Below are 25,024 nucleotides of genomic sequence, written 5' to 3' on the forward strand. Positions count from 1 at the left end.
CCAAAAATCGCTAAATCTTAGTTAAATATAATTTAACAGCGGAATTCCACAACTTCGCGGCTTGAACTGATTTTAAAAGAATTTCATTACGTTTTCAATATGTATGTGAAGTTAGCTGCCGCTTTGTTATTCGATATTCGATATTCAATATCCAACCGGCTGCTAGCAGTCGGTTCAATATTAAAATTTAGTTGAAAATCAATAAAAAGTATGATTTTCAAAGTTACATGTAACAGGAGTGAAAAATTACGCCGCAAATAGTTTTATGACCCCTTCAAGCTGTCGTAAATTCTTGTTGTCCTCGAATATAAACCCTTATATAAGTTGCATATATTTGTCTTTATGTAATATATATTTTTATCAATAAAAAGACATCAAAGATTCATCAAAGATTTAATTTATAATATAATATATAAAACTAAAACTAAAGCCGGCCACTCTAAAAACAGTTACAAAATATAAAAGAAATATCTATGGAAAGCCAACAAAAGAATAAATATATAGTGAAAACCTACCGGAGACCGCTCAGATGACGGTGAGACCCCCTGGTCTTTCAATGTCACAAATTCGACGATATTATAGACTCTGTAGTATATAAAATTGGGTGTAGATACAAACATGACTAAAAGGATCTTGGGTTATGGGTATTGAAAGTACGTAAATGGACAACTTTGAACCTCTGTGGTGGCCAGATGGGCTCGGATCCCAGAAAAATATTTAAATGGGAAATAGCCTGAGTCAATACCTTTGAAATGAGCTAGGTCCGGTTCGGAACTTTGCCGTAGGGATATGCCGAAGAGTACCGAATGTGTGGTGTTTATTAAAAATACGTAAATGGACAACTTTGAACCTCTATGATGGCCAGACGGGCCCGGATCCCAGAAAAATATTTAAGTGAGGAATAGCCTGGGTCAATACCTTTGAATTGAGCTAGGTCCGGTTCGGAACTTTGCCGTAGGGATATGCCGAAGAGTACCGAATGTGTGGTTTTTATGAAAAATACGTAAATGGGCAATTTTGAACCTCTGCGGTGGCCAGATTGGCCCGGATCCCAGAAAAATATTTAAATGAGAAATAGCCTGGGTCAATACCTTTGAAATGAGCTAGGTCCGGTTCGGAACTTTGCCGTAGGGATATGCCTAAGAGTACCGAATGTATGGTTTTTATGAAAAATACGTAAATGGGCAACTTTAAACCTCTGTGGTGGCCAGACGGGCCCGGATCCCAGAAAAATATTTAAGTGGGGAATAGCTTTGATCGATACCTTTGAAATGAGCTAGGTCCGGTTCGGAACTTTGCCGTAGGAATATGCCGAAGAGTACCGAATGTGTGGTTTTTATGAAAAATACGTAAATGGGCAACTTTGAACCTCTGTTGTGGTTAGACGGTCCCGGATCTCAGAAAAATATTTAAATGAGAAATAGCCTGGGTCAATACCTTTGAAATGAGTTAGATCCGGTTCGGAACTTTGCCGTAGGGATATGCTGAGGAGTACCGAATGTGTGGTATTTATGAAAAATACGTAAATGGGCAACTTTGAACCTCTGTGATGGCCAGACGGGCCCGGATCCCAGAAAAATATTTAAGTGAGAAATAGCCTGGGTCAATACCTTTGAAATGAGCTAGGTTCGGTTCGGAACTTTGCCGTAGGGATATGCCGAAGAGTACCAAATGTGTGGTTTTTATGAAAAATACGTAAATGGGCAACTTTGAACCTCTGTGGTGGACAGACGGACCCGGATCCCAGAAAAATATTTAAGTGAGAAATAGCCGTGGTCAATACCTTTGAAATGAGCTAGGTCCGGTTCGGAACTTTGTCGTAGGGATATGCCTAAGAGTACCGAATGTGTGGTTTTTATGAAAAATACGTAAATGGGCAACTTTGAACCTCTGTGGCGGCCAGACGGGCCCGGATCCCAAAAAAATATTTAAATGAGAAATAGCCTGAGTCAATACCTTTGAAATGAGCTAGGTCCGGTTCGGAACTTTGCCGTAGAGATATGTGGAAGAGTACCGAATGTGTGTTTTTTATGAAAAATACGTAAATGGGCAAATTTGAACCTCTGTGGTGGCCAGACGGGCCCGGATCCCAGAAAAATATTTAAGTGGGGAATAGCTTTGATCGATACCTTTGAAATGAGCTAGGTCCGGTTCGGAACTTTGTCGTAGGGATATGCCTAAGAGTACCGAATGTGTGGTTTTTATGAAAAATACGTAAATGGGCAACTTTGAACCTCTGTGGCGGCCAGACGGGCCCGGATCCCAAAAAAATATTTAAATGAGAAATAGCCTGAGTCAATACCTTTGAAATGAGCTAGGTCCGGTTCGGAACTTTGCCGTAGAGATATGTGGAAGAGTACCGAATGTGTGTTTTTTATGAAAAATACGTAAATGGGCAAATTTGAACCTCTGTGGTGGCCAGACGGGCCCGGATCCCAGAAAAATATTTAAGTGGGGAATAGCTTTGATCGATACCTTTGAAATGAGCTAGGTCCGGTTCGGAACTTTGCCGTAGGAATATGCCGAAGAGTACCGAATGTGTGGTTTTTATGAAAAATACGTAAATGGGCAACTTTGAACCTCTGTTGTGGTTAGACGGTCCCGGATCTCAGAAAAATATTTAAATGAGAAATAGCCTGGGTCAATACCTTTGAAATGAGTTAGATCCGGTTCGGAACTTTGCCGTAGGGATATGCTGAGGAGTACCGAATGTGTGGTATTTATGAAAAATACGTAAATGGGCAACTTTGAACCTCTGTGATGGCCAGACGGGCCCGGATCCCAGAAAAATATTTAAGTGAGAAATAGCCTGGGTCAATACCTTTGAAATGAGCTAGGTTCGGTTCGGAACTTTGCCGTAGGGATATGCCGAAGAGTACCAAATGTGTGGTTTTTATGAAAAATACGTAAATGGGCAACTTTGAACCTCTGTGGCGGCCAGACGGGCCCGGATCCCAAAAAAATATTTAAATGAGAAATAGCCTGAGTCAATACCTTTGAAATGAGCTAGGTCCGGTTCGGAACTTTGCCGTAGAGATATGCGGAAGAGTACCGAATGTGTGTTTTTTATGAAAAATACGTAAATGGGCAACTTTGAACCTCTGTGTTGGCCAGACGGGCCCAGATCCCAGAAAAATATTTAAATGAGAAATAGCCAGAGTCAATACCTTTGAAATGAGCTAGGTCCGGTTCGGAACTTTGCCATAGGGATATGTCGAAGAGTACCGAATGTGTGGTTTTTATGAAAAATACGTAAATGGGCAACTTTGAACCTCGGTGATGGCCAGACAGGCCCGGATCCCAGAAAAATATTTAAGTGGGGAATAGCTTTCGTCGATACCTTTGAAATAAGCTAGGTCCGGTTCGGAAATTTGCCGTAGGGATATGCCGAAGAGTACCGAATGTTTGGTTTTTATGAAAAATACGTAAATGGGCAACTTTGAACCTCTGTAGTGGTTAGACGGGCCCGGATCTCAGAAAAATATTTAAATGAGAAATAGCAAGTTACGACACTTTAAGAGCTTTTTATGGATTGCGACCAGAATATTACGAAATCATTATGTTTCGATTCATCAATATTTTTACTTGTGAATTTCGACCTTTTAACGTGCTGTTTATGTTAAGAATAGTAGTCAGATATTACCAAAAAGAAGATGTCCCAAGTTAGAAGCCTGTAATTTAGTGGTTGTCGTTTGTTTGTGTTACATATTTGTTTTTCGTTCATTATTTTATACAAATAAGGCCGTTAGTTTTCTCGCTTGAACTGCTTTACATTGTCATTTCGGGGCCTTTTATGGCTAACTATGCGGTATATATAGGCTTTGCACATTGTTGAAGGCCGTACGGTGGCTTATAATTGTTTTCTTGTGTAGAGTTGTCTTATTGGCAATCATACCACATCTTTTTTTCTATATATAGTAGGATCCCATTTGCGGTCTACACGATTCCTCTTTATCTGTACATCATGTACATCTACTTTTGGGCGTTCTACAGGATCTCATGGGCGGTCTACAAGATCCCCCTTTATCTGTACCAAATCATGTATCTACTATAGGGCGTTGAAATTTGACATAAAATGAGCACAAATATGTCGTTTAATTCGTTCTTTGGCTGATTTTACCTTATCATTCCTCATTTGTTCAATAATCTTTTGTGAAACGCGTCTTCTCTTCAAAAAATCCTCCATTTCTGTTACCGTTTCCCGCGTCTCGTGCAGCATCAAATGACGTAATTCAAGTGACCACAGTTTTTATATACTAAAATATAATCTCTAAAATTCGCCTTAAAAACTTGAAATTTCGACTTTTGAAAACTCGAAATATCGAGTTTTACTCAATTCGAAATTTCGAGTTTTTCTAAAGTCGAAATTTCGTGTTTTTGCAAAGTTAAAATTTCGTCTTTTACTAAACTCAAAATTTCGAGTCTTTATAAAGTCGAAATTTCGAGTTTAAAAAAAAAAAAAAATCAAAATTTCGAGTTTATAAAAAGTCAAAATTTCGACTTTTCATAAAGTCGAAATTTCAAGATTTTTGAAAGTCAAAATTTCAAGTTTAAGTCAAAATTTCGAGATTTGAAATGTCAAAATTTCGACATTAAAAAAAAAGTTCACTGCCAATTTTATCTTTACCATGTCCCTAATACGCTTCCGTAGAATTTCATACATGTCCAAGTAATTAATCCAGAAAATGAGCATTGATTTAAACAGTCGTTTTAGTTTTAACCATCAAGAATTTTAAAATCTGCTCGGACCACTGACGTTAAGCACACAATTAAAATAGTCTCGCTCGAATTAAGCTTGAACTACAAACAAATCAAAACAACTTACAGTAACATTTATCATAAAATGACTAACTGAAAAATTAGAATAACAAATGACCGGAAAAATATGAATGACGTCTGCCGTGAACGGTTTCTCTTCGAGACCCTCTGTGCTGGATGAAGACATGGTCGCCTTTCTTCAATTCAAGTATCCAATTCTGTGTATTAGAGTTCGCATGAGCGGTTGGACTTATATACCCATATGAAAATGTCTCTTCGTTTTTATACAGCCAGTAATGAACAATACCTCTACCCACAGACACCATAACGCATGATATTTGGTAGACGCCTTCCTTTGGTGCCGTAAACACGCCTGTGGATTGGTTGTAGTTTTGTCCGATATTAGTCGTTACCTCATTAAATTTTAGAACATCGTCTCCTGAGAAGATAGTGTCGGATTTCAGAAAAGCAAAGAAAGTTGGTTTGTTTTTTATCTCTGCAAAATAAAATATTTAACCATTATATAAAGTAAATTCTGTGAATTTTTGTTGAGTTAATTTCAGATACTAAAGAGGAGCGAAAGGTACCAGAGGGACAGTCAAACTCATAGATCGAAAATAAACTGACAACACCATGGCTAAAAAGGAAATAGACAAACAGACAAATAATAGCACACAAGACACTGTTTTACAAATGAGGTCAATAAAACATATTTTTTATGATTTTATTGTTTATTAGCTCAATCAGCCTTTTGTTCTGTCCTGGTCCGAGCTCAATCAGCCTTTTGTTCTGTCCTGGTCCGAGCTCAATCAGCCTTTTGTTCTGTCCTAGTCCGTTAAAAAACTGTTGAGAATAATGAGTTCTTATTTACCCCAAAACTGTCTGACTACCTTTTGTGGAGTTATTTTCCTATAATGATGATTTTTTCGCCATTTTTGTATTAATTCATCCTATAATCTTGACAAATTTAACAATTTTTTTGTTTTCCCCTATTATTTTGAAAACTACAACAGTTGGCTCAATCTGGTAGTTACCACCTCACCCCAAATTACGATTTGCATAATTTTTTTAAATTGTAATATCGGCTCTCTATCACTGACAATGTTGGCGTAAGACATCAGTTTTTGCATGTTTTATGAATGTTAATTATGTTTAAAAACATTTTAACGTTTGAAGATCAATCTTCACTGATAAACGTGATTACAGAAACTATTTCTGAGCCCAATAAAATCCCATCACACATAACAAATGATAATTTTGAAATATTAGACATGATTTAAAAACGACAAAATCTGGAATTCTACTGTCAGTCGGTTGAAGTCCGGGTTATATTATTTTACTCATTGAAAGTCAAACAGCGGTCCTATTATGTATGTAATTAATAAAGATTCCAAGGCAACATTAGTATTTGAAAGTATGTTCGAAATTCATAAATCGATTGAGAAAAAAACCAAATCCGGGTTACAAACTAAAATTGAGGGAAACACATCAAATATGAGAGAACTACGTCACAACAGAAACACAACATTAAAATTTAAACTTATCAATATGCGGTTTTGGGAATGAGGGATATATCACATTTTGAAAGTTCGAAGGGCTTCACTTGGCCAACTTTCATCAATTACATTCAAAACAAAATCGGAAGTATTTGAGAGCTAAATGACCAAAACGCAAACTAAGGCTTAACCAAGTTTAAACATATTATATTGTTCAAAATGACAGATGTATCGGACACAGGTTTTACAACTAAGTAACGTCTTCTTCTTTTATTGGTATGAGTGCCAATGAGACAGCTGTCAATCCAAGTAACAGTTTATAAACGTAAACCATTATAGGTCAAAGTACGGCGCCTTGGCTCACATCAAACAGCAAGCTATAACGGGCCCCAAACATTACAAGTGTATCATAATGCCTACTTGTATATTTTTAATTTAAAATTTGTTAAAACATTTAATTTGTCTGTTGACATTATATGCTAAAACGACTGAACGAGTTGACCCTTACATACAGAACTATGGTAAAGACATAGCAATCGTTTAAAAAATAAACTTCTTTTCAGTAGGGGTAACGATTGCTTTCATGCAATCAAAATCCATATGTGGCTGTCTTGATGATTATCATTTTTCCGAACATGATCAATGGTTCATCATTCTTTCGACACATAATATTTCTGTATTTCATTAATGAAGCATATGCTAAGATATTGAAGTTGAAAAAGATGTATATCTAAAACCATACTTGTCAAGAAAATAACATACATTTGTAACTAGTGCAAGGTGCATGAATCTAGTATCTTGGTATAAAACAATTCAATGATGTCATCGTTAAAGTAAGATTTATAATTGGAGTTGCATTCCGTTGTCAAAAATTATAGTTGAACCAACTACAATAGTAACTCCCAACTCATAGTATTGCCTTCCAATCCTTTATACAACACAAACTTATTTAGTAAGTACCCACTGCTAAATGAGAGCAATATTTACCGTTCAGAGCTGACAAGCCCTTTGATTATAAAGTAAAATCACGTTATGAACACTTGACCTACAGTTTAGTGGATTATCTTATTCATTATTTGTATAACACGGAGAGAATATTCAGATGTTAAACCAATTGATGTAGCAAAAATGTATAATAAAAAAACTTTTTATGAAACTATTGATGAACATTATTTTTCACTGAATCAACTTGTAGGATAAATCAAGAAACTATCTTATACTCTTTTTATTGATTAAAATAATGAAAAATATATGTAGTTGTGTTTCATAGTTTATTAATTATTGATTATAAAGAGATATTGAAAACATATTGAAGTGGCATTACTGAACTCCACACATATGGTTTTGAAGTTTGGCTGCAGGCGTGGATGTAGCCATTTTAAAAGGGGGTTCCAACCACATGTCCCCTTACAAAAATATGACATGTCAAACAAAAAAGTAGCTTTTAGGGACTAGTTTAAATCAGAAACATATAATACATATTATGGAGGGTTGTTCAACATGGTTTAAACCAACCACATTGTTAATGTATATGTCTCAAGGCACGGGCATGTAGTCTAGCACGTGACTATAGTAGTTGTGATACCCCATTAGTTCGACCGACATCCTTATATTATGAGCCGATATCCCATTACTCGGACATGTATAGGTAAATTTTCTCCCATTTTCGATAATATCAGCGGTTGTCAGTCTAGTCGTATTATCATGATTCTTTTCATACGGGATATTTGTCTTTACGCCTTGGAGTAACTCCGAGTATGCATATACTTATTGCAACTGCTGGGTCCTTATCCTCGTTCACCCTTTTCGTTTGACGGGTCCAGTTGTTTTATTTTGTTTATATTTTGGCGTTTGTGTGTCTAGTTTTAGTCTCAGGAATTTGTTTTGTCTCTTGATTTGCCTTCTTTTTATTAGATCTTCTGTTCCCCTTTTTAGTACCAAATGGTGTGAAGTTTCACCTTTATCAACTACATAAATAAATATATATGGGTTAGATGAATCTAATCGCCCTCTTTGGTATTTTTTCAACCCCTTGTAACACTTAACGAAGATTTTTTTTAATTTGTATTGCTAAAAATGACGACAAATGCAGCGCCAGTAAAAAATTAGGAAAATAACGAGACAAATACAAACCCATAGCCCAGAAAAAAGATGACAAATAGAACGAACTAACTGTTCCGAAAATTAGTTATTCCTGCACCAACCGTGCATTTAAGAACATGAATCCATGAAATATGGAGACAATATGCGGCCATTCCCAAACGGTCGATCATCTTTAGACATGACACTCAATATACTAGTATATGTAGGGGAACCCATGTAGTATATTCCGAGCTTATTATAAAACCTATGAAAAACATGAAGCTTTTACTATGCAGTTGAGATGAGGGCCAGGGCGGGGTAAAAAGTGTAAGATTTACCATCACGGTTCTCAATAATTCTAGTTCGTTCTAAAACACAAAAGACGCAATAGTAGGTAGCAGGCAGGCGGGCAATCGTCGATTCTAATTTTGAAAACTTTTCATATAAGAATCGTGTAAAAATTGTAAAAAGGGGACGAATTCGAAGTTAATTCGTTTTTTGTTTTGGCTGATTTTACCTTATCATTCCTCATTTGTTCAATAATCTTTTGTGAAACGCGTCTTCTCTTAAAAAAATCGTCATTTCTGTTACCGTTTCCCGCGTCTCGTGCAGCATCAAAAACGTCATTCAAGTGACCACAGTTTTTCAAAAAGTCGAAATTTCAAGATTTTAGAAAGTCAAAATTTCAAGTTTAAGTAAAAATTTCGAGATTTAAAAAGTCAAAATTTCAAGTTAAAGTCAAAATTTCGACTTTAAAAAAAAGTTCACTGCCAATTTTATTTTTACCATGTCCCTAATACGCTTCCGTAGATACTATATAAGAATCTCAACAAAATTCGACTTTCAAAATCCGAAGATACATTACAGATGCATGCTTAATTTTTTAAAACGAAAATCCATGCGTCTACTCTCGTATATAAGCTGATCAGACAGCTGTTACTTGCTAAAAGCTGACATTACAAAAGGGGGACGAAAGATACCAAAGGGACAGTCAAACTCATAAATCTAAAACAAACTGACAACGCCATGGCTAAAAATGAAAAAGACAAACAGAAAAACAATAGAACGCATGACACAACATAAAAAACTAAAGAATAAACAACACGAACCCCACCAAAAACTAGAGGTGATCTCAGGTGCTCCGGAAGGGTAAGCAGATCCTGCTCCACATGTGGCATCCGTCGTGTTGCTTATGTGATTACAAATCCGGTAAATAGTCTAATTCGGTAGGTCACATTCATGAAAGGGAAGGGGATTGTAGTTACGACGTAAGGAACATATCCGATATCATTTGTGAAACGGTTATTCCATAACGGTCAACCAACTCGTGATGGCGTCCGTAAAATTTACGAAGGGATGATTTCAACTTCACCATTTGGAACTCTTGGTTTAATAGCTTCCTTGTGAGCAGTAACCCTCTATCAAGAAAATCATGATAGGAAATGCAAGCACGGGAATATCGTATCAATTGGGAGATATATACCCCGTATGCAGGTGCTGCTGGAATGTTGCTACTTAGAAATGGAAAGTTCACAATTGGAAAGCTGAAATCATCTCTTTTGTCGTAAAGTTTTGTTTTCAACCGACCCTCATTGTCAATTTCTAGATGTAAGTCAAGTTATGAAGCCGACTTAACTGTATCTGTAGTATCCTTTATCTCTAATTCAATGGGATAGATGCGTTCCACATAGTCACCAAATTTTGAATTGTTTAGTGAAAGAACGTCATCTATATAGCGGAAAGTAGAGTTAAAGGATATTGCTAACTTCTTATCTTTCTTCCTAAGAAGTTCCTGCATGAAGTCAGCCTCATAATAATAAAGAAACAAGTCGACAAGTAGAGGGGCACAGTTGGTTCCCATTGGGATGCCGACAGTCTGTTGAAAAACACGTCCTCCGAACGTTACAAATATGTTGTCAATCAAGAAATCAAGCATCTTCATAATATCGGTTTCAGAGAATTTTTTGTTTGAATCAGAGTGATTCTTTACAAAGTATGATTTATCCCTCCCTAAGACAAGATACTTGTATCTACGTTGGCCATTCTTTTTTATGAAGCAAAGTAATACCAACTCTTTCAATTTGTCTTTTAGTTTGGAATGTGGAATACTTGTGTAAGGAGTAGAAAAGTCAAATGTTTTAATACTGTTACAAGATGAAAGAGAGTTAGATTGTATGTACTCTAAAAGATCTTTGAAATTTTTAAGTATCCACATCTGATTCACGCCACCCCTAGAATAGGCAGTTTCACAATAACTTTGAAGCCCGTCTTTGATTGCTGATAAAATAGATGTTGATAATTTAGAAAGAGGTTTCGTGGAGCACTTGGAAGACCCAGCAATATACCGTTGTTTGTAAGGACACTTATGTAGTTTAGGTATCCAATACAGTGATGGGAGATCCAGTTCTTCATCTTTGGTTGAAATACCAAAGGAACATGATAAAAGTTTCAGTTAAAAAAATATAATACTATCTTTTCTGTGACTATTTTATTTTGTTTCTTTTCACTTTTTCTTTTTTAGAATCTTTTCTCTAATATAACATAAAAGGAGAAGCTGCTATGTGTGCAACTTGTTAATCGATAAAAGGATAACATAACTAATTTTTGTAAAAGAAATGAATTGTCATTTTGACACATTCCCTATCCAGTCCATTCCAATTTTAGACAATGTATATTAAACTTGTATTTTGTGTATCTTCTCAAAGGATGTAGAAAAGACATTTCCTTACTCAAGAGAAGCACACCTTGTACCTGTTAGAAAATGAGGAACAAAAAGATTCAGTGTCTTTTTGTTTTTGGAATGTACAAGTACCCGGCCACGTCCACTTATTTGTATTTTTATTGATCTTAGCCTTTTTTTAACTGATTTTTATAGTTAGTTCTTATTGTTTTACTGTTACACCACTGTCCAAGGTCAGGGTGAGGTTTAAGATCCCGCTAACATGTTAAACCTGCCACATTCTCTATGTATGTGCCTGTTCCAAGACATGGAGTCAGTTTCACAAAAGAAAACTTACGACTAAGATTGATCGTGAGTCATGAACAATTCAGTATACTTACGATCATTCTTAGTCGTAAGTTATTTGTGAAACCGTCTCCTGTAATTTAGTGGTTATCATTTGCTTATGTGTTACATATTTGTTTTTGGTTAATTTTTGTCTGCATAGATTAGGCCGTTGGTTATCTCTTTTGATTCTTTTGACATTGTTATTTCGGGGCCTATTATAGCTGACAATGCGGTATGGGCTTTGCTCATGTTGAAGGCCGTACGGTTGTTGATTTCTGTGTTATTTTGGTCTTTTGAGTGGAGATTTGTCCCATTGTCAACCATACCACATCTTCTTATTTATAATAAATGCATTGAACAGAATGACTAAAACCACTAGACTCCTATCATTTTCCGGATTGCCCAAAGATAGCTATGTTATTATTCTATTTTTTCATGATATATTCATCTTTTGTCTTAGATTAAAAATAAAACTGTAAAAGAACCCAAAGTCATCGCCCCCTATCCTCTCGGCCCCAGTTGAAAAATATCAATATGTAGATCAATTTAACAATCACAGTGTACAGTATGCACCAATTTACTCAATGTTCTAAATAATAATATGAATGGTACTACTTTTTACTGCATAAAATTTATTTTACAAGTAAAAGGTTTTAAAAAAATGGACGTTTATGTAAATTTTGAAAGTCAGCAGCCAAGTTTACACATCAACAATTTCTACTCTTATAATTCTCAACTAATTTTGTGCTCCACGTATGCAGTAAAGAGCATGCATACGTCCTCTCAGTACCGGAGCGAGCATTAAGTTGTTCCCTTGTCTGTCTATAAATACGTACATACATACATTGTAGGTCCGTCCGTCTGTACGTTCGAAATTGGTTTCCGATCTCTAACTTTAGTTTGCCTCAACCAAATGTTAAGAAACTTATACACAATGCTTATCACCACAAAACACAGGTCAGTTCGATTTTGCTGGCGTCACTTGATATACTAGAGTTATGCTCCTTAACAAAAGGAAAAAATGCTGAATTTTTTGTTTCCGTTTTCCAACTTTAGTTTGTCTCTACCAAATGATATAAAACTTATACACACTGTTAATAACCACAAAACACAGAAAGAGTTTGAATGTTGAAGGCGCCACTTTATGTCCCTTTACTAAAAGCAAAATTGCTGAATTGTTCGTTTCCGTTCTCTAACTTTAGTTTGCTTCAACCAAATATTATGAAACTTATAAACAATGCTTATTACCACAAAACACAGACCCAGTATGCATTTTGGTGATTTCCTTTTTCTGTTCTAGGGTTATGCTCCTTCACAAATGAAAAAAAATCTGATATTTTGTTTCCGATCTCTAACTTGAGTTTGTCTCAATTCAATGTTATGAAATGCATATACAATGATTATTGCCACAAAACTCAGTTTAAGTTCAAATTTTAGTAGCGTCACTTTTAAAGTTCTTGAGATATGTCTCTGTATATCTTTATATGTTAGCGGGGGGAATCAACTGAGTCCCTATGCCAATGGACACATTCTCCATTTATTTAAGTTAAATTATTCAATCTTTGGGCGAAGAAAAAAAATACGGAAATTAATTGAAACCTTATAGTCATAAATAACATTGTCTATTAATCAGATCATGCACAATTGATTTTGTTTTAGAAATAACATTAGAGAAAAAAATAAACATTGTGAAAACGGGGGGGGGGGGGGGGGGGTACTTGTCATAAGTTGTTGTTAGCAGCAAAGAATATTAGATTATTATACAGTATGCAAAACTAAAAAATATATGTATCTGCTGTCTCTCTTTTATATGAAAATACAAACTTAGATATGCATAAAAATTATTTTATCTGATTTGCGATGGTTGCTAAGCAAGATATTATATCATGGATACGTTCCTGCCTAACCATGGAAACACTGAATTAAGAATTATATTAGAATTGCACATCTGCACTTAAGGTACTCATAAATATCCTTTAGTTCCACGTTTCAAGCTTAAACATTACAATCAGTGATACTAAACATCTTTTTAAATGTTCTTCAACTGTTTACTTAAAACTAACTATGCGTTGCTAAGGAAAACTCGGGTTGATTTGACGGATTATATAGATACAAAATCAAATTGTTTTTTTCATGCAAACATTGTTTTTTAATTTATCAATATAGGAGTCGACTTAATATGAGTTGTATGAAAACATTTGAATTTTTCATTTTTTTTTATGGATAACATTGGATAAAAAAAAAGTACTTTTGTGTGGTCACTAGGCAACATTGTGATTGCTAGATTACTATTAAGAACTTTTTAAAATGATAGACCTAACAATAGTAAATATTCAAGTGTTTGGTAACACATTAACATTCATTTTAATAGATTCAGAAGTCTTTTCCTTGGGCAATTGCAATAAAGATGGATATTATAGTTCGTTTTATAAAACCCGTTGCTAGGCAACTAAATAATCACATAAACACAAAATGTTCAACATTTTTTTAAGTCACTATGCATATGTCACACATTACTTTGGTACTAAATTTTATGTTTCAAACTGTCTAATTATATTGACTTCTTTTGTGTACATTTCGTATGCAGCAGGAATATTTAATTTATTCAATACTATTAATGATCTCAAAATTCGCTATGAATTTACATGTCCGAAATATTTGTTTACACCTGAAACATGTAAGATTGTAAATTTCTATTTGTCAATAACCTTTTAAACTTTAAGCTAATGCAAACATCTTACAAGTTCGTTATGCAACTTTTATACGGTCATATCAAATACACACATAATTTAATTTACCGATAGATTGATCACCTATCGTAACTGTCTTTGATAAACGTAATCAATCTGTTATCTAATTTCTGTTGACGAAATGACCATTACAAACTGTGTTGTAATAGCAACTTCTATTTGGTATTTAAAGAAAGATAAATTTGTATATAAGGACTCCGTTTGGACATGCCAACGAGAGCACATGAACTGCGTTCGGATTTTCCATCGCATTCATATACATTGTTTTTGATTTAAAATAACTAAGTTGTAACACTATTATTTCATATTTGGACTTTATTAAATGAATTTGGATTTTACCAATTTGTTTATGTTTACTGTATTGAACTGCCGACTTGTGTGTGAATAAAGAGCTAGTACCCCGCATTGTGAATCGTTCCCAAAGACGGAATCCCACTCGAAGCCGTTCTGGCAATATTTATAAGGAAGATACAAAATCTTTCTTCATACATAGACTAATGATGGATTGAATCATACCTTGTCCTTTTGCAGTTTTCGGAGTTTGACAATGGAACACGATATTATGAACTTCCAAGAAAGATATAATCTTATAAAAGGGACTTAAAAAAATTGAAATCACAAGGAAAATGGGAAATGAAAGATAATTGATCGGAGAACTATAGTTTTACAAAATTATTCGACTCGCTACAGCTGTGTAAATGGTGGAAAAGATGTTCAAAGCAAAAGAAGTTGAGAAAGACCTTTACAATTGCATGTCTAACTGAATGAAATTTAGCTTAGTTATATTCCAAAAATGAATCTTGCAAGTAGCCCTCGAAGTGGTATATAAGGGGGAGGGCGATTGAGGCTACAAACTTGAAGTTGGGATGTTGGAAATAGGATTATAAAAAGTGAGGTAATGATATACACAGAACAACAAAGATGGGATCAGGAGAAAAAAGAGAAATTTGGGAAATCGAGCATACCGTGTCACCCCGACCCCCTCACGTAAATAAAATTAAAAAAAAGTGATTTTCACTTTTTTTGGGGAGTGGGGGGCATTATAGAAAAATCTCTCACCTTTCACTCAAAATATGGATACATTTATGTCAAGGGGTCTATAATTCTCTTTGACAGCTACAGACATAATTTTGTACCTTTTTTAGCTAAACAAAATCCTTTACGTTAACTTCAAATGCACGAATCAAACACTACCCAAGATGTTTTATAAGTAATTTCCTCTCTCTTCTTATATAAAAAATATGGGATATATATGATTTTTTTTCTAATTATTCGTTATCCACATTGGGCTATATATATACCAATCTAATTAAAATATTGATCTCTGATTACGTTATACTACATATGAAGTAAAACGTAATCAGAGATTAATATTTTAATTACATTGCTATACATACTAGTATGAAGAAAACAAAAATTTCAATTACCAGTAACAAGATTAGGCCCTAACACTAAAGATTACAAACATGTGCTACCCCCTGGTGCTGGTGAAGATAATATTACACGCGCACTCAAATATTATAGTGACATGAGCATTGTATTGGCCGGACAAATAGTCCTGGTACTATTCGTCCGGTTACCCTTTAAACAAACGATTATCACTTGTCAATTATCCGACGGCTTGGTCAAAATGTCAAGTTGTTCTCGCATTTTAATCAGTCATTCCCTATTCTTTCGATACACTCGGGCTTTTACCACGTTTACGTACGTTACGTTACATATAGTAAAAGTAGAGCGGGAAAATGTTCAATCAATAAATATTCACAAATGAAACCGCAGTTTCGTGTAGATTTCTTGTGATTTTCTCTTCAGCGCATGGCAGATCCGCGAAGTAATGTTTGTGATACTCATTTTCAAAATGAAATTAAATTCATTTGAATCGTCGGTGAACCTGATTCATTTCTTTTTTATTCAAGCTGTAATTTTTTTAGTCAAAAGAGGAGAAATACTCCTAATTTCGAAAGAATCTTCCAAAAATCAGAATCCAAACGCTAGAACTTCATTATCTTGGAGTAGAATATTGCGATAGTATGTCACCGGAAGTTTGAGGCCGACGCCTAAGGAAAGTAGCAATAGCAAGCTTGGCAAACTTTCCAAAAACCAATAAACTACATGTATGTCATCCTAGAAGCCAGCTTATGGCATGGTATTGGTTGCAAAAATTCGATAATTTTCATTTAAATGCAATAACTTATATTTTATTGGTATATTTCTTCATTTAAATGCAATATTTTTTCAATTGAATGGTATATTTTTTTTAATTGGTATAAAAAATCATTTGCATGCAATATTTTTTTATTCAATTGGTATAATAGTTTTTTAGTTCTATGCAATAGTTGCATTATGGGAAATTCTTTGACGTTTTAAGGTCAAATTTGCAACAACGTTTGTGATTGGTCGATAATTGTTTGGATTTCTCCCCTTTCTTTCTAAACATTGGTGACCAGTAATAAAAAAAACGCTTCAGAATATCGCCCCTTTAACTAAATCTGGCGTTCGTGCGAGTCCTGCACTGGCTGTTTTATTAAAATCTTGTGGTCGTAACTTGTATTTCTATTGCAAAATTTCGATGGTCACAACTTTCGGGCCACTTTTCAAAAACTTCCATTGCCACGGTATATGTTAATTTATATGCAAGTATGGCTTTTTTTTTAAATAGATTAAACTTAAAATGGTTTGACACTAGTCATTTTTTTGGGGCCCTTTATAGCTTTCTGTTCGGTTTGAGCTAAGGCTCCGTGTTGAAGACCGTACTTTGACCTATAACGGTTTACAAATTATGACTAGGATGAAGAGTTGTCTCACCGGCACTCATACCACATCTTCTTATATCTATATACAACGTAAACTAGACGTTTCTCAGACTGTTTTCTTTTCTTTTTTTAAAGCGTTTGTCGCACGTTGTCTACTGTTTGACAACTCAATCTGGAAGAACAAGATTCATTTCAGTTCTAATTGTTATTAGCTTTGAGCTTTCAGCCAGTAATTGCAAATACTCTTTTGTCGGTGCTTTGTGTCTATTGTCTTAAAATTAGTTTTTTTTTGTGTGTGTCTCGTTCCGATCTTTTGAGTTAATCTAATTGCAACTGATTGTACAGGTTGTTATTTTACTGTACTGTTACACCACTGTCCCAGATTCGGGATGGATTGAGTGCTCACAAACATGGTGTTGTACTGTTACACCGCTGTCCCAGATTAGGGGGAGGATTTTGGGATCCCGCTTACATGTTTAACCCCGCCGCATTCTGTATGTATGTGCTTGTCCCAAGTCAGAAGCCTGTAATTCAGTGGTTCTCGTTTGTTGCTTTGTTATACATATTTGTGTTCGTTCATTTTTTTGGACATTAATTCGGCCGTTAGTTTTCTCGATTGAATTGTTTAACATTTGTGATTTAGGGGCCTTTTATATAGCTGACTATAGCTTATAGTCGAAGGCCGTACGGTGACTTATAACTGTTGATTTCTGTGTCATTTGGTCTCTTGTGGAGAGTTGTCTCATTGCAATCATGCAACATCTTAGTTTCTATATCAACCCTGCCATATTCTTTATTTACCTGTCCCAGGTCAGGAGCCTGTAGTTTAGTGGTTGTCGTTGGTTCATGTCTCGACTCATATTTGATAGTTTGTAAATTGTTTTGTTATGTATAATTAGGCTGTTAGTTTTTTCGTTTGAATTGTTTACATTTTCATGTCGGGCCTTTTATAGACGACTTTACAGTATCAGGTTTTTGTCATTGTTGAAGGCCTTACGATTGTCTATAATTGCTTACATCCACTTCATGTTTTAAACTCCGGTGGATAGTTGCCTTATTTGCAATCACATTCCATCTCTTCGTTTTTATATTATATACCTGACTTATAAACTCGTGTTTTTGATGAACAAGCATGAAATATATGTCACTGGGTGTTAAAATTAGCAACATACAATCAATCAATTTAAACTTGTGTTAAATAAGAGCCATTTTATATTTATTTATTTGTTCGGGTGGGGGACAGAAGGATTTCATATATGAATATGGTTGCCTGGTAAGAGCTGAAAAATAGGCATGATAAGCGACATATTGAAATGAATAATAATGCCCTCCCTTCCCTTCCCCATCCTTCATTTATAAATTTGAACTGACCACCACGGAATAGCCCAATAGTGTTGAAAGTAGCGTTAAACACTAATCAATCAAAATCCCTTCCCTAGAATATCAAATAATTGTCCCTTTACAGTTATTGTGCGTGTAGTTCTTATATCAGCTTATCGTCCTACTGTCATACCATAAACACGTTTATAAAACAGCTCACATTCTATTATATCTGCATTCATAAATTTATTAATTTCATTTATAAATACTAAACGACGCCATGTTTGTTATGTGCCTCTGCCGTCTTAATAACCTATCAAAAAAGAAGAGGTGAAAGAGAGCCAGAAGATCTTCCAAATGCTAAAAAAACAGAAATAGACTTCTTTTAGCTCACTTGCGAAGAACAAAAAAAAAACAAAAACAAACGCGACCCATTAATATGTTTTTAAAAACGCCTTGCTCCTACCCAAAACAATGGGATTATCAAATGTATAAACAAAAAATAGATAAGGGGCGGGACCAAACCTATAGATAACATAATAAAGAAATGATAAAATATACAGAATAAGTTGATTGATTTTCGGTCGCCTTATGTCCAGTGCCAAATATGTCACGCATGTTTAGAACAAATATAATAGAGATCAAAGAATAAAGAATATAGTGAAATGGTAAAAACTAAAAGATATAGAATTATAGAAACGATCTTTGATCTGAAACCCTCCCCTCACACACACTCCATAACCATTACTGCCAATATTCGCATTTATACATCCCTATACAAATATCTAAATTTAAACTTGTATACCCCCCCCCTTTCCTTTCCCAATACAGTATTGAGAAGTAAATCATTTAAAATTCCTGAAGATAAAATATGTTTTGAAATATGCCCCGCATACTTATTTAAGCAATGACATATAGTAATTATTGAACTACTGTGGGGCTTGAAAAAAATCTATTTAAGGGATTCGGAGATGAGAACAGTAAAAAAAGCTCAGCAACGAATCCTAAATGTAAAATGATTTGCGGCATAATATATGAGAGCACATATTATAGATAGTATTAAATATGAAGTTCACGCCCCATACAGTGAAGTCCTATGTCATAGGACTATTGTTGTAACATGGGTTAGGAACTGGTTCCAATTTATCCTGAATTGTCTTTATTAAAGAGCTAGTTCCGGAGTATAACAGCTTATGTCTCTACTTGTCACGGGGTCTCTGGTTCTGCTGTTGCAATTAGGTGATTTTTTTTCTTCATGTAGCAAAACAAGAGGTGGCTTAGTTCAAATAAATTATAACGTCCTGGAAGGCTTTTTATTCTTTTTTCATGTTTGCCCTCCTGCAACGTCTCTGAGGATCAAGAAAAGTTAAAAATAATATACATGTACATGTAGCTCAAAAATAGGTCATGATAATATGTATCTGGACTTAGAGGGGGAAAGGGCTATATATAAAAAAGAAGATGTGGTATGATTGCCAATGAGACAACTATCCACAAAAGACCAAAATGACACAGACATTAACAACTATAGGTCACCGTACGGCCTTCAACAATGAGCAAAGCCCATACCGCATAGTCAGCTATAATAGGCTCCGATAAGACAATGTAAAACAATTCAAACGAGAAAACTAACGGCCTTAGGGACCGGTCAAAATTTATCTACACATAGGACCGGTGCAAAGTGCAGTAGGACAGATACTTTTTTCCGGAATCGCTTTTGTTGGGACATCACTTTTTTCACAGATAATATCCATAGGACACAAGTTTTTTTTCTAACGATTACTTTGAAATAATTTTTAATTCATTTATAACAAAACTTAAAATAACAAGTATAATATACAATATGTAAAAATAAAAATTATTATATAAAAATTCAGATAGGAATCTTTAATTTTTTTTATAACTTTTTCAAATCAACTTGAATTTTCATCAAACTATGCAGCTATCTTAGATATATATCAAGCTTACTGAATCCCATTTCATTTAGTTTTTTATTGTATGTTATAAAATTTAAGAATCATAGTAATCTTGGTAAAAAAATCTAGGATTTGCAATTCGGACAAAATAGAGATAGTACACTTTAATTTTTTTAATAACTTTTTCAAATCAACTTGGATTTTCATCAAACTATGCAGCTATCTTAGATATATATTAAGCTTACTAAATCCCAGGTCATTTTGTTTTTTGTTGTATTGCTGTCAAATTCAAGAATTAAATTAATCTAGGTCAAAAAAGCTAGAATTTTCAGTTAGAACAAAATAGAGATAGTACACTTTAATTTTTTTTATAACTTTTTAAATTCAACTTGGATTTTCATCAAACTATGCAGCTATCATAGATATATATCAAGCTTACTGAATCCAATGTCATTTAGTTTTTTGTTGTTTTGCTGTAAAATTTAATTTCACTTATATGGTGAAGTGTAACAAACATACATCATGTACATCATGTACATTACATCATCCAACAAAGTAGCAAAAATTCGGGGGTCACATCAGGTACATTTTCTGTAAGTGGGAAAATGTTAAAGCAATTATTACCATTCCTAATAAAAAACACATTCCAAGGCAACCTATGGGTCTTCAGGTTAAAATATATAGAGAGAGTTCAACCAAATGCTATTGAGTGTCATGTTTCTCCTGGAGCTTGTTTTTATAATTAATATTTAAAGGTATTGATAAAATTCTATATAAGATACATGCAGCTTCATTAATTTTTTAGGTTAAGGAGGTAGACCTAGGTTAAGGGAAATAACTCTTAAAATCATCAGTACGTTTGTGTCAGCCATTTTCATAAATATGTTCTAAGCTTCTTGGATACATAGATTATTTCCAATCTGTTTCAGGTAAATGCTTAAAATTCATTGACGAAACTTGACTTTTACAAACGCATAACTGATTTAAAGAGTTATCTCCCTGAACCAAGGTCTACCCCCTTAATTAACAAACACCTATTTGTGGTTTGATTGCATTATGCAATGTCTTTGTTTTTTCAATGCTATATTCATAGTATAATTTATGATAATGCCATGCCTGTAATTGTATGTGAATCAACAAAATAAAACATGAAACTGTTGCTTTTGATCATATTATAAAGACAACATATGTTAAATGCCTCTATTAAGTATACTTTTATTTACAATACATTGGAAAAGTAGGATAGGACACCAACATTTTTATTACTAAGTTGGCATAGGACATCATTTTTTTTTCAGTCAGAAAGCGATAGGGTTGTAACTTTTATTAAATGTTTTTATTTTTTGCACCGGTCCTATGTGACGATAAATTTTGACCGGTCCCTTATTTATGTAAAATAATGAACGCTATATATATTTTTTTTTTTATTTCAATGTGTAGACTGTAGGGGAGTTTCTTCAGAAAGGTTTTTATTGGAGATGTTTTTGTAATGCACGCAGGCATCTGTTTCTATCCATGAACAAGTTGTGTGTCAAATTAATTATTATTACTTGCCCCCTCCTCTAACTATAGCTTATTAAAATAAGCTTACGTTTCGGGAGGTGTAACCTTCTCGTAGAAATTAAACAAGGATATCTTATACAATAAACGAGGTATTATTTTTCGTGTAAAGAAATGATCATCTACTTACCTATTCAGTATAATTACAGGATGCTAATCTATTTTTAGAGCATACAATCACGGTAAATTAATATACATGTATGTGTATGTATGCCTATGTGTAGTGACAACTGCAAATTATACCTTGTTTATGTTTATATATATATATATACGGATGTAGCACACCTTTATATATATATATAAAGGTGTGCTACATCCGTGTCAATGAAAAAAACTTTCCATCTAACAGAGTTTGTAAAAAGTAAACCGTTACAAGTCAAAGTGCAGCCTTCAACGGTATTTTCAACTTGCAGATGTCCTTTTTTTTGCCTTATATCATTGTATTTAAAATATATGTTTTGGTACCTCAAATAAAACTACCTATCTGAATACCAAAAGCATAACATTTACACCTTCTTCTCATATTTTATTCCAAAATTATGTCTCATAGATTTCTTTTTATGCACAAAAATGTTTTTTTTTTCATGAACAATTTAAGCAAATTTTGGCAATTTTAAACGACTCGTACCGTGAAAAATAGCGCGGTGACCCTTACTTTTTATCATTGTTTTGAAAAAAAACCTAGTAAAATCTTCATTTTGGCAAAGTATAAGAAAGTTCTGTCATTTTTTTCTATACCCCTGAACTACATATACATGTCCATAACACGGCGTTCATAACCACATTTACATGTGCTAGTACTTGTCATGCATGTAATATTTATCAATACAAGCTGCATGCAAAGGACATAATCTATTATAAATATAGCATTAATAGTTCTAAGCATGTAACATAAATGGGTCCCGTTAGAAAGAACATGTTTAACTTTTATATACACCCAGATTAAGTATTGACACTTGTTTATAATTATATGAATTAATACATACATATAAAGTGCCTAGAAAATCAACATAACGATGTAAGAGAAGATTTGATTAGTAAACTCTTCGAGCGGGGCTGGAACTTGCACTTTCATTTCTAACTTATACAACACCGACTAGCATTGCACAAAGACCTTATCCCCTCTTTTAACTATAGCTTATGAAAATAAGCTTTTGTTTCGGGAGGTTTTACCTTCTCGTAGAAATTAAACAAGGATATCTGATAAAATAAACAAGGTATTATTTTAAGTGTAAAGAAATGATCATCTACTTATCTCTTCAGTATAATTACAGGATGGTAATCTATTGTTAGATCATACAATCACGGTAAATTAATATACATGTATGTATATGTCTGCCTATGTGTAGTGACAACTGCAAATTATACCTTGTCTATGTTTTTATATATATATATATATATATATAAAGGTGTGCTACATCCGTGTCAATGAGAAAACTTTCCATCTAACAGAATTTGTAAAAAAGTAAACCGTTACAAATCAAAGTGCAGCCTTCAACGGTATTTTCAACTTGCATATGTCCTTTTTTTTGCTTTATATCATTGTATTTAAAATATATGTTTTGGTACCTCAATTAATAAAACTATCTATCTGAATACCAAAAGCATAACATTTACACCTTTCTTTGAATCTATTGAAAAAATGCACGGAATATATCAAGCTGAACTGTTCTGAATTGAGCGCCACTTATGAGTCTTATGTAGACGAAAATCGAGTCTGCTGTACCTAGGAACAGTATATCTAACAATATACATGTTCCTGGGTGTACCAAATTATAATTATCAATTATAACGAATTGACATTAGAAGAATATAAACTATCGAATGTAATGTACTTTGATTTAAGCATAAAAAAAAACAGTTTCTGGTGAGCTAACAACGTAGCCAAAAAAGCATGAAAAAGTAACTTGTTTTGTGGTACGAAAATGAATGTACCCAGAAATAATCAATAGTATACCTCCTAAATCTCCAGGACTTCCTTTTTCGTCTTTTGATCCATGTGGTTCTACAATCAATACATTTAACCAGAATGCTAATGTTCATAAAATATCTAATCTTTTTACAGCTAGAAAATAATCAATTAATTAAGTTTTTTTGTTTCAAATATTTCTCATTTTGTAATGCAAAAATGAAATTTTAGATACCAAGATTGAAAAGAAAAACTAGCCGTCACCTTTAAAGTAAACTGGGACTTTGATGTAAAAGTTAGCGTTTGCTTATATAAAACACATATTGTATTTTAAGATCCGATGGTATCAAATGGTGATTTGATGGTTGGAAATTCAATTTATCCTCTAAGAGAAAGATTGAAAAATTTCTTACCATAGAAATGAAAAATGGATGCAACAGCCACTGATAAACAAATAAACTGCAGTACTATCAGGAGCAATAATATCTTATCTCTTTTTCTACTTGCTCTAAAAAGGTCAGCAGTTTTATTAGTTCCTTCTGTAGTCAGGGTACTATATGCGTGTGTTTGTGAATCCTGGTTATTCATCGGTATTTCATATGCGTGTGTTTGTGAATCCCGGTTATTCATCGGTATTTCATACATGCTTCCATGTTGTTCGCCCATTATCTAATTACAAACTTAACACACCATAATTTGTTTACACACCTTAGTACTTTCTCCTGTATTTGAATAAGTTCGTTTTAGATTAATTGTAATGACCAAAAATAAAAAGTAGAAAAAAACAGTGCGTCAAATATACATAATGCCTCAAGGGTATCCGTTACAGTGTAGATCATGTGGTCGAAAATTTACATACCAAATAGTTTTCACTTAGTCAATTTAAATATGTAAGTTTTATTATAAAAACAAATGCTTGGCCTATATATAGCTATGTGATGATGTTGTTTTCTTATTGCATTTACAACATTTATTTTTAACGAATCTGTGATATAAATCAACATTTTGGTTATTTTTATCTTTGTGTTCATGTCGCATTGATGTATATATAACCCACAAGTCATTCTATATCAGTGGTTTTCATTTGTTGATGTGGTTCATTAATGTTTCTCGTTCTCGAGTTTTACATAGATAAGCCTGTTGGTTTTCCCGCTTGAATGGTTTTACACTACGTGGATTCATTTTTTTTCGTGGGTATCAATTTTCGTGGATAGAGTGAAAAGGGCATTTCATGGGATACGTAAATTCGTGGTTCGCTGTTTCAAAAATTAAAAAAAAATGTTTCAGATACGTAAATTCGTGGATCTCTGTATGAAGAATAGTTAAACAAAAATAGTAATTCATTGAAAATGTTTTGAAATTTCAAAATCCTCCCTTAATCGTTCTATGTTTAAGTATTCATTCACAAGCGTGAAGAAAGGCAACTAATGATTTGTTTGCTTTACAATTTATAATTTGTCGTTAGAATTTTAA

General features: G+C 33.9%; 1 protein-coding gene across 1 annotated transcript in view; it reads right to left on the reverse strand.

The window, feature by feature from the left end:
* The window catches only part of LOC139495563 (C-type lectin domain family 4 member E-like), a 44,529-nt gene extending 20,170 nt beyond the window's left edge, over positions 1–24,359 (reverse strand). Inside the window, exons 1-2 of the mRNA XM_071283829.1 lie at positions 23,965–24,359; positions 23,600–23,647 (exon numbers count right to left, since the gene is read on the reverse strand). Coding sequence (XP_071139930.1) covers positions 23,600–23,647; positions 23,965–24,217 — 301 coding nt within the window. The 5' untranslated portion in view covers positions 24,218–24,359. The remainder of the gene's footprint in view (positions 1–23,599; positions 23,648–23,964) is intronic.
* Positions 24,360–25,024: the final 665 nt, after the last annotated feature.

Source organism: Mytilus edulis, chromosome 11 (genome assembly GCF_963676685.1).
Source record: "Mytilus edulis chromosome 11, xbMytEdul2.2, whole genome shotgun sequence".
NCBI classification, from domain to species: domain Eukaryota; kingdom Metazoa; phylum Mollusca; class Bivalvia; order Mytilida; family Mytilidae; genus Mytilus; species Mytilus edulis.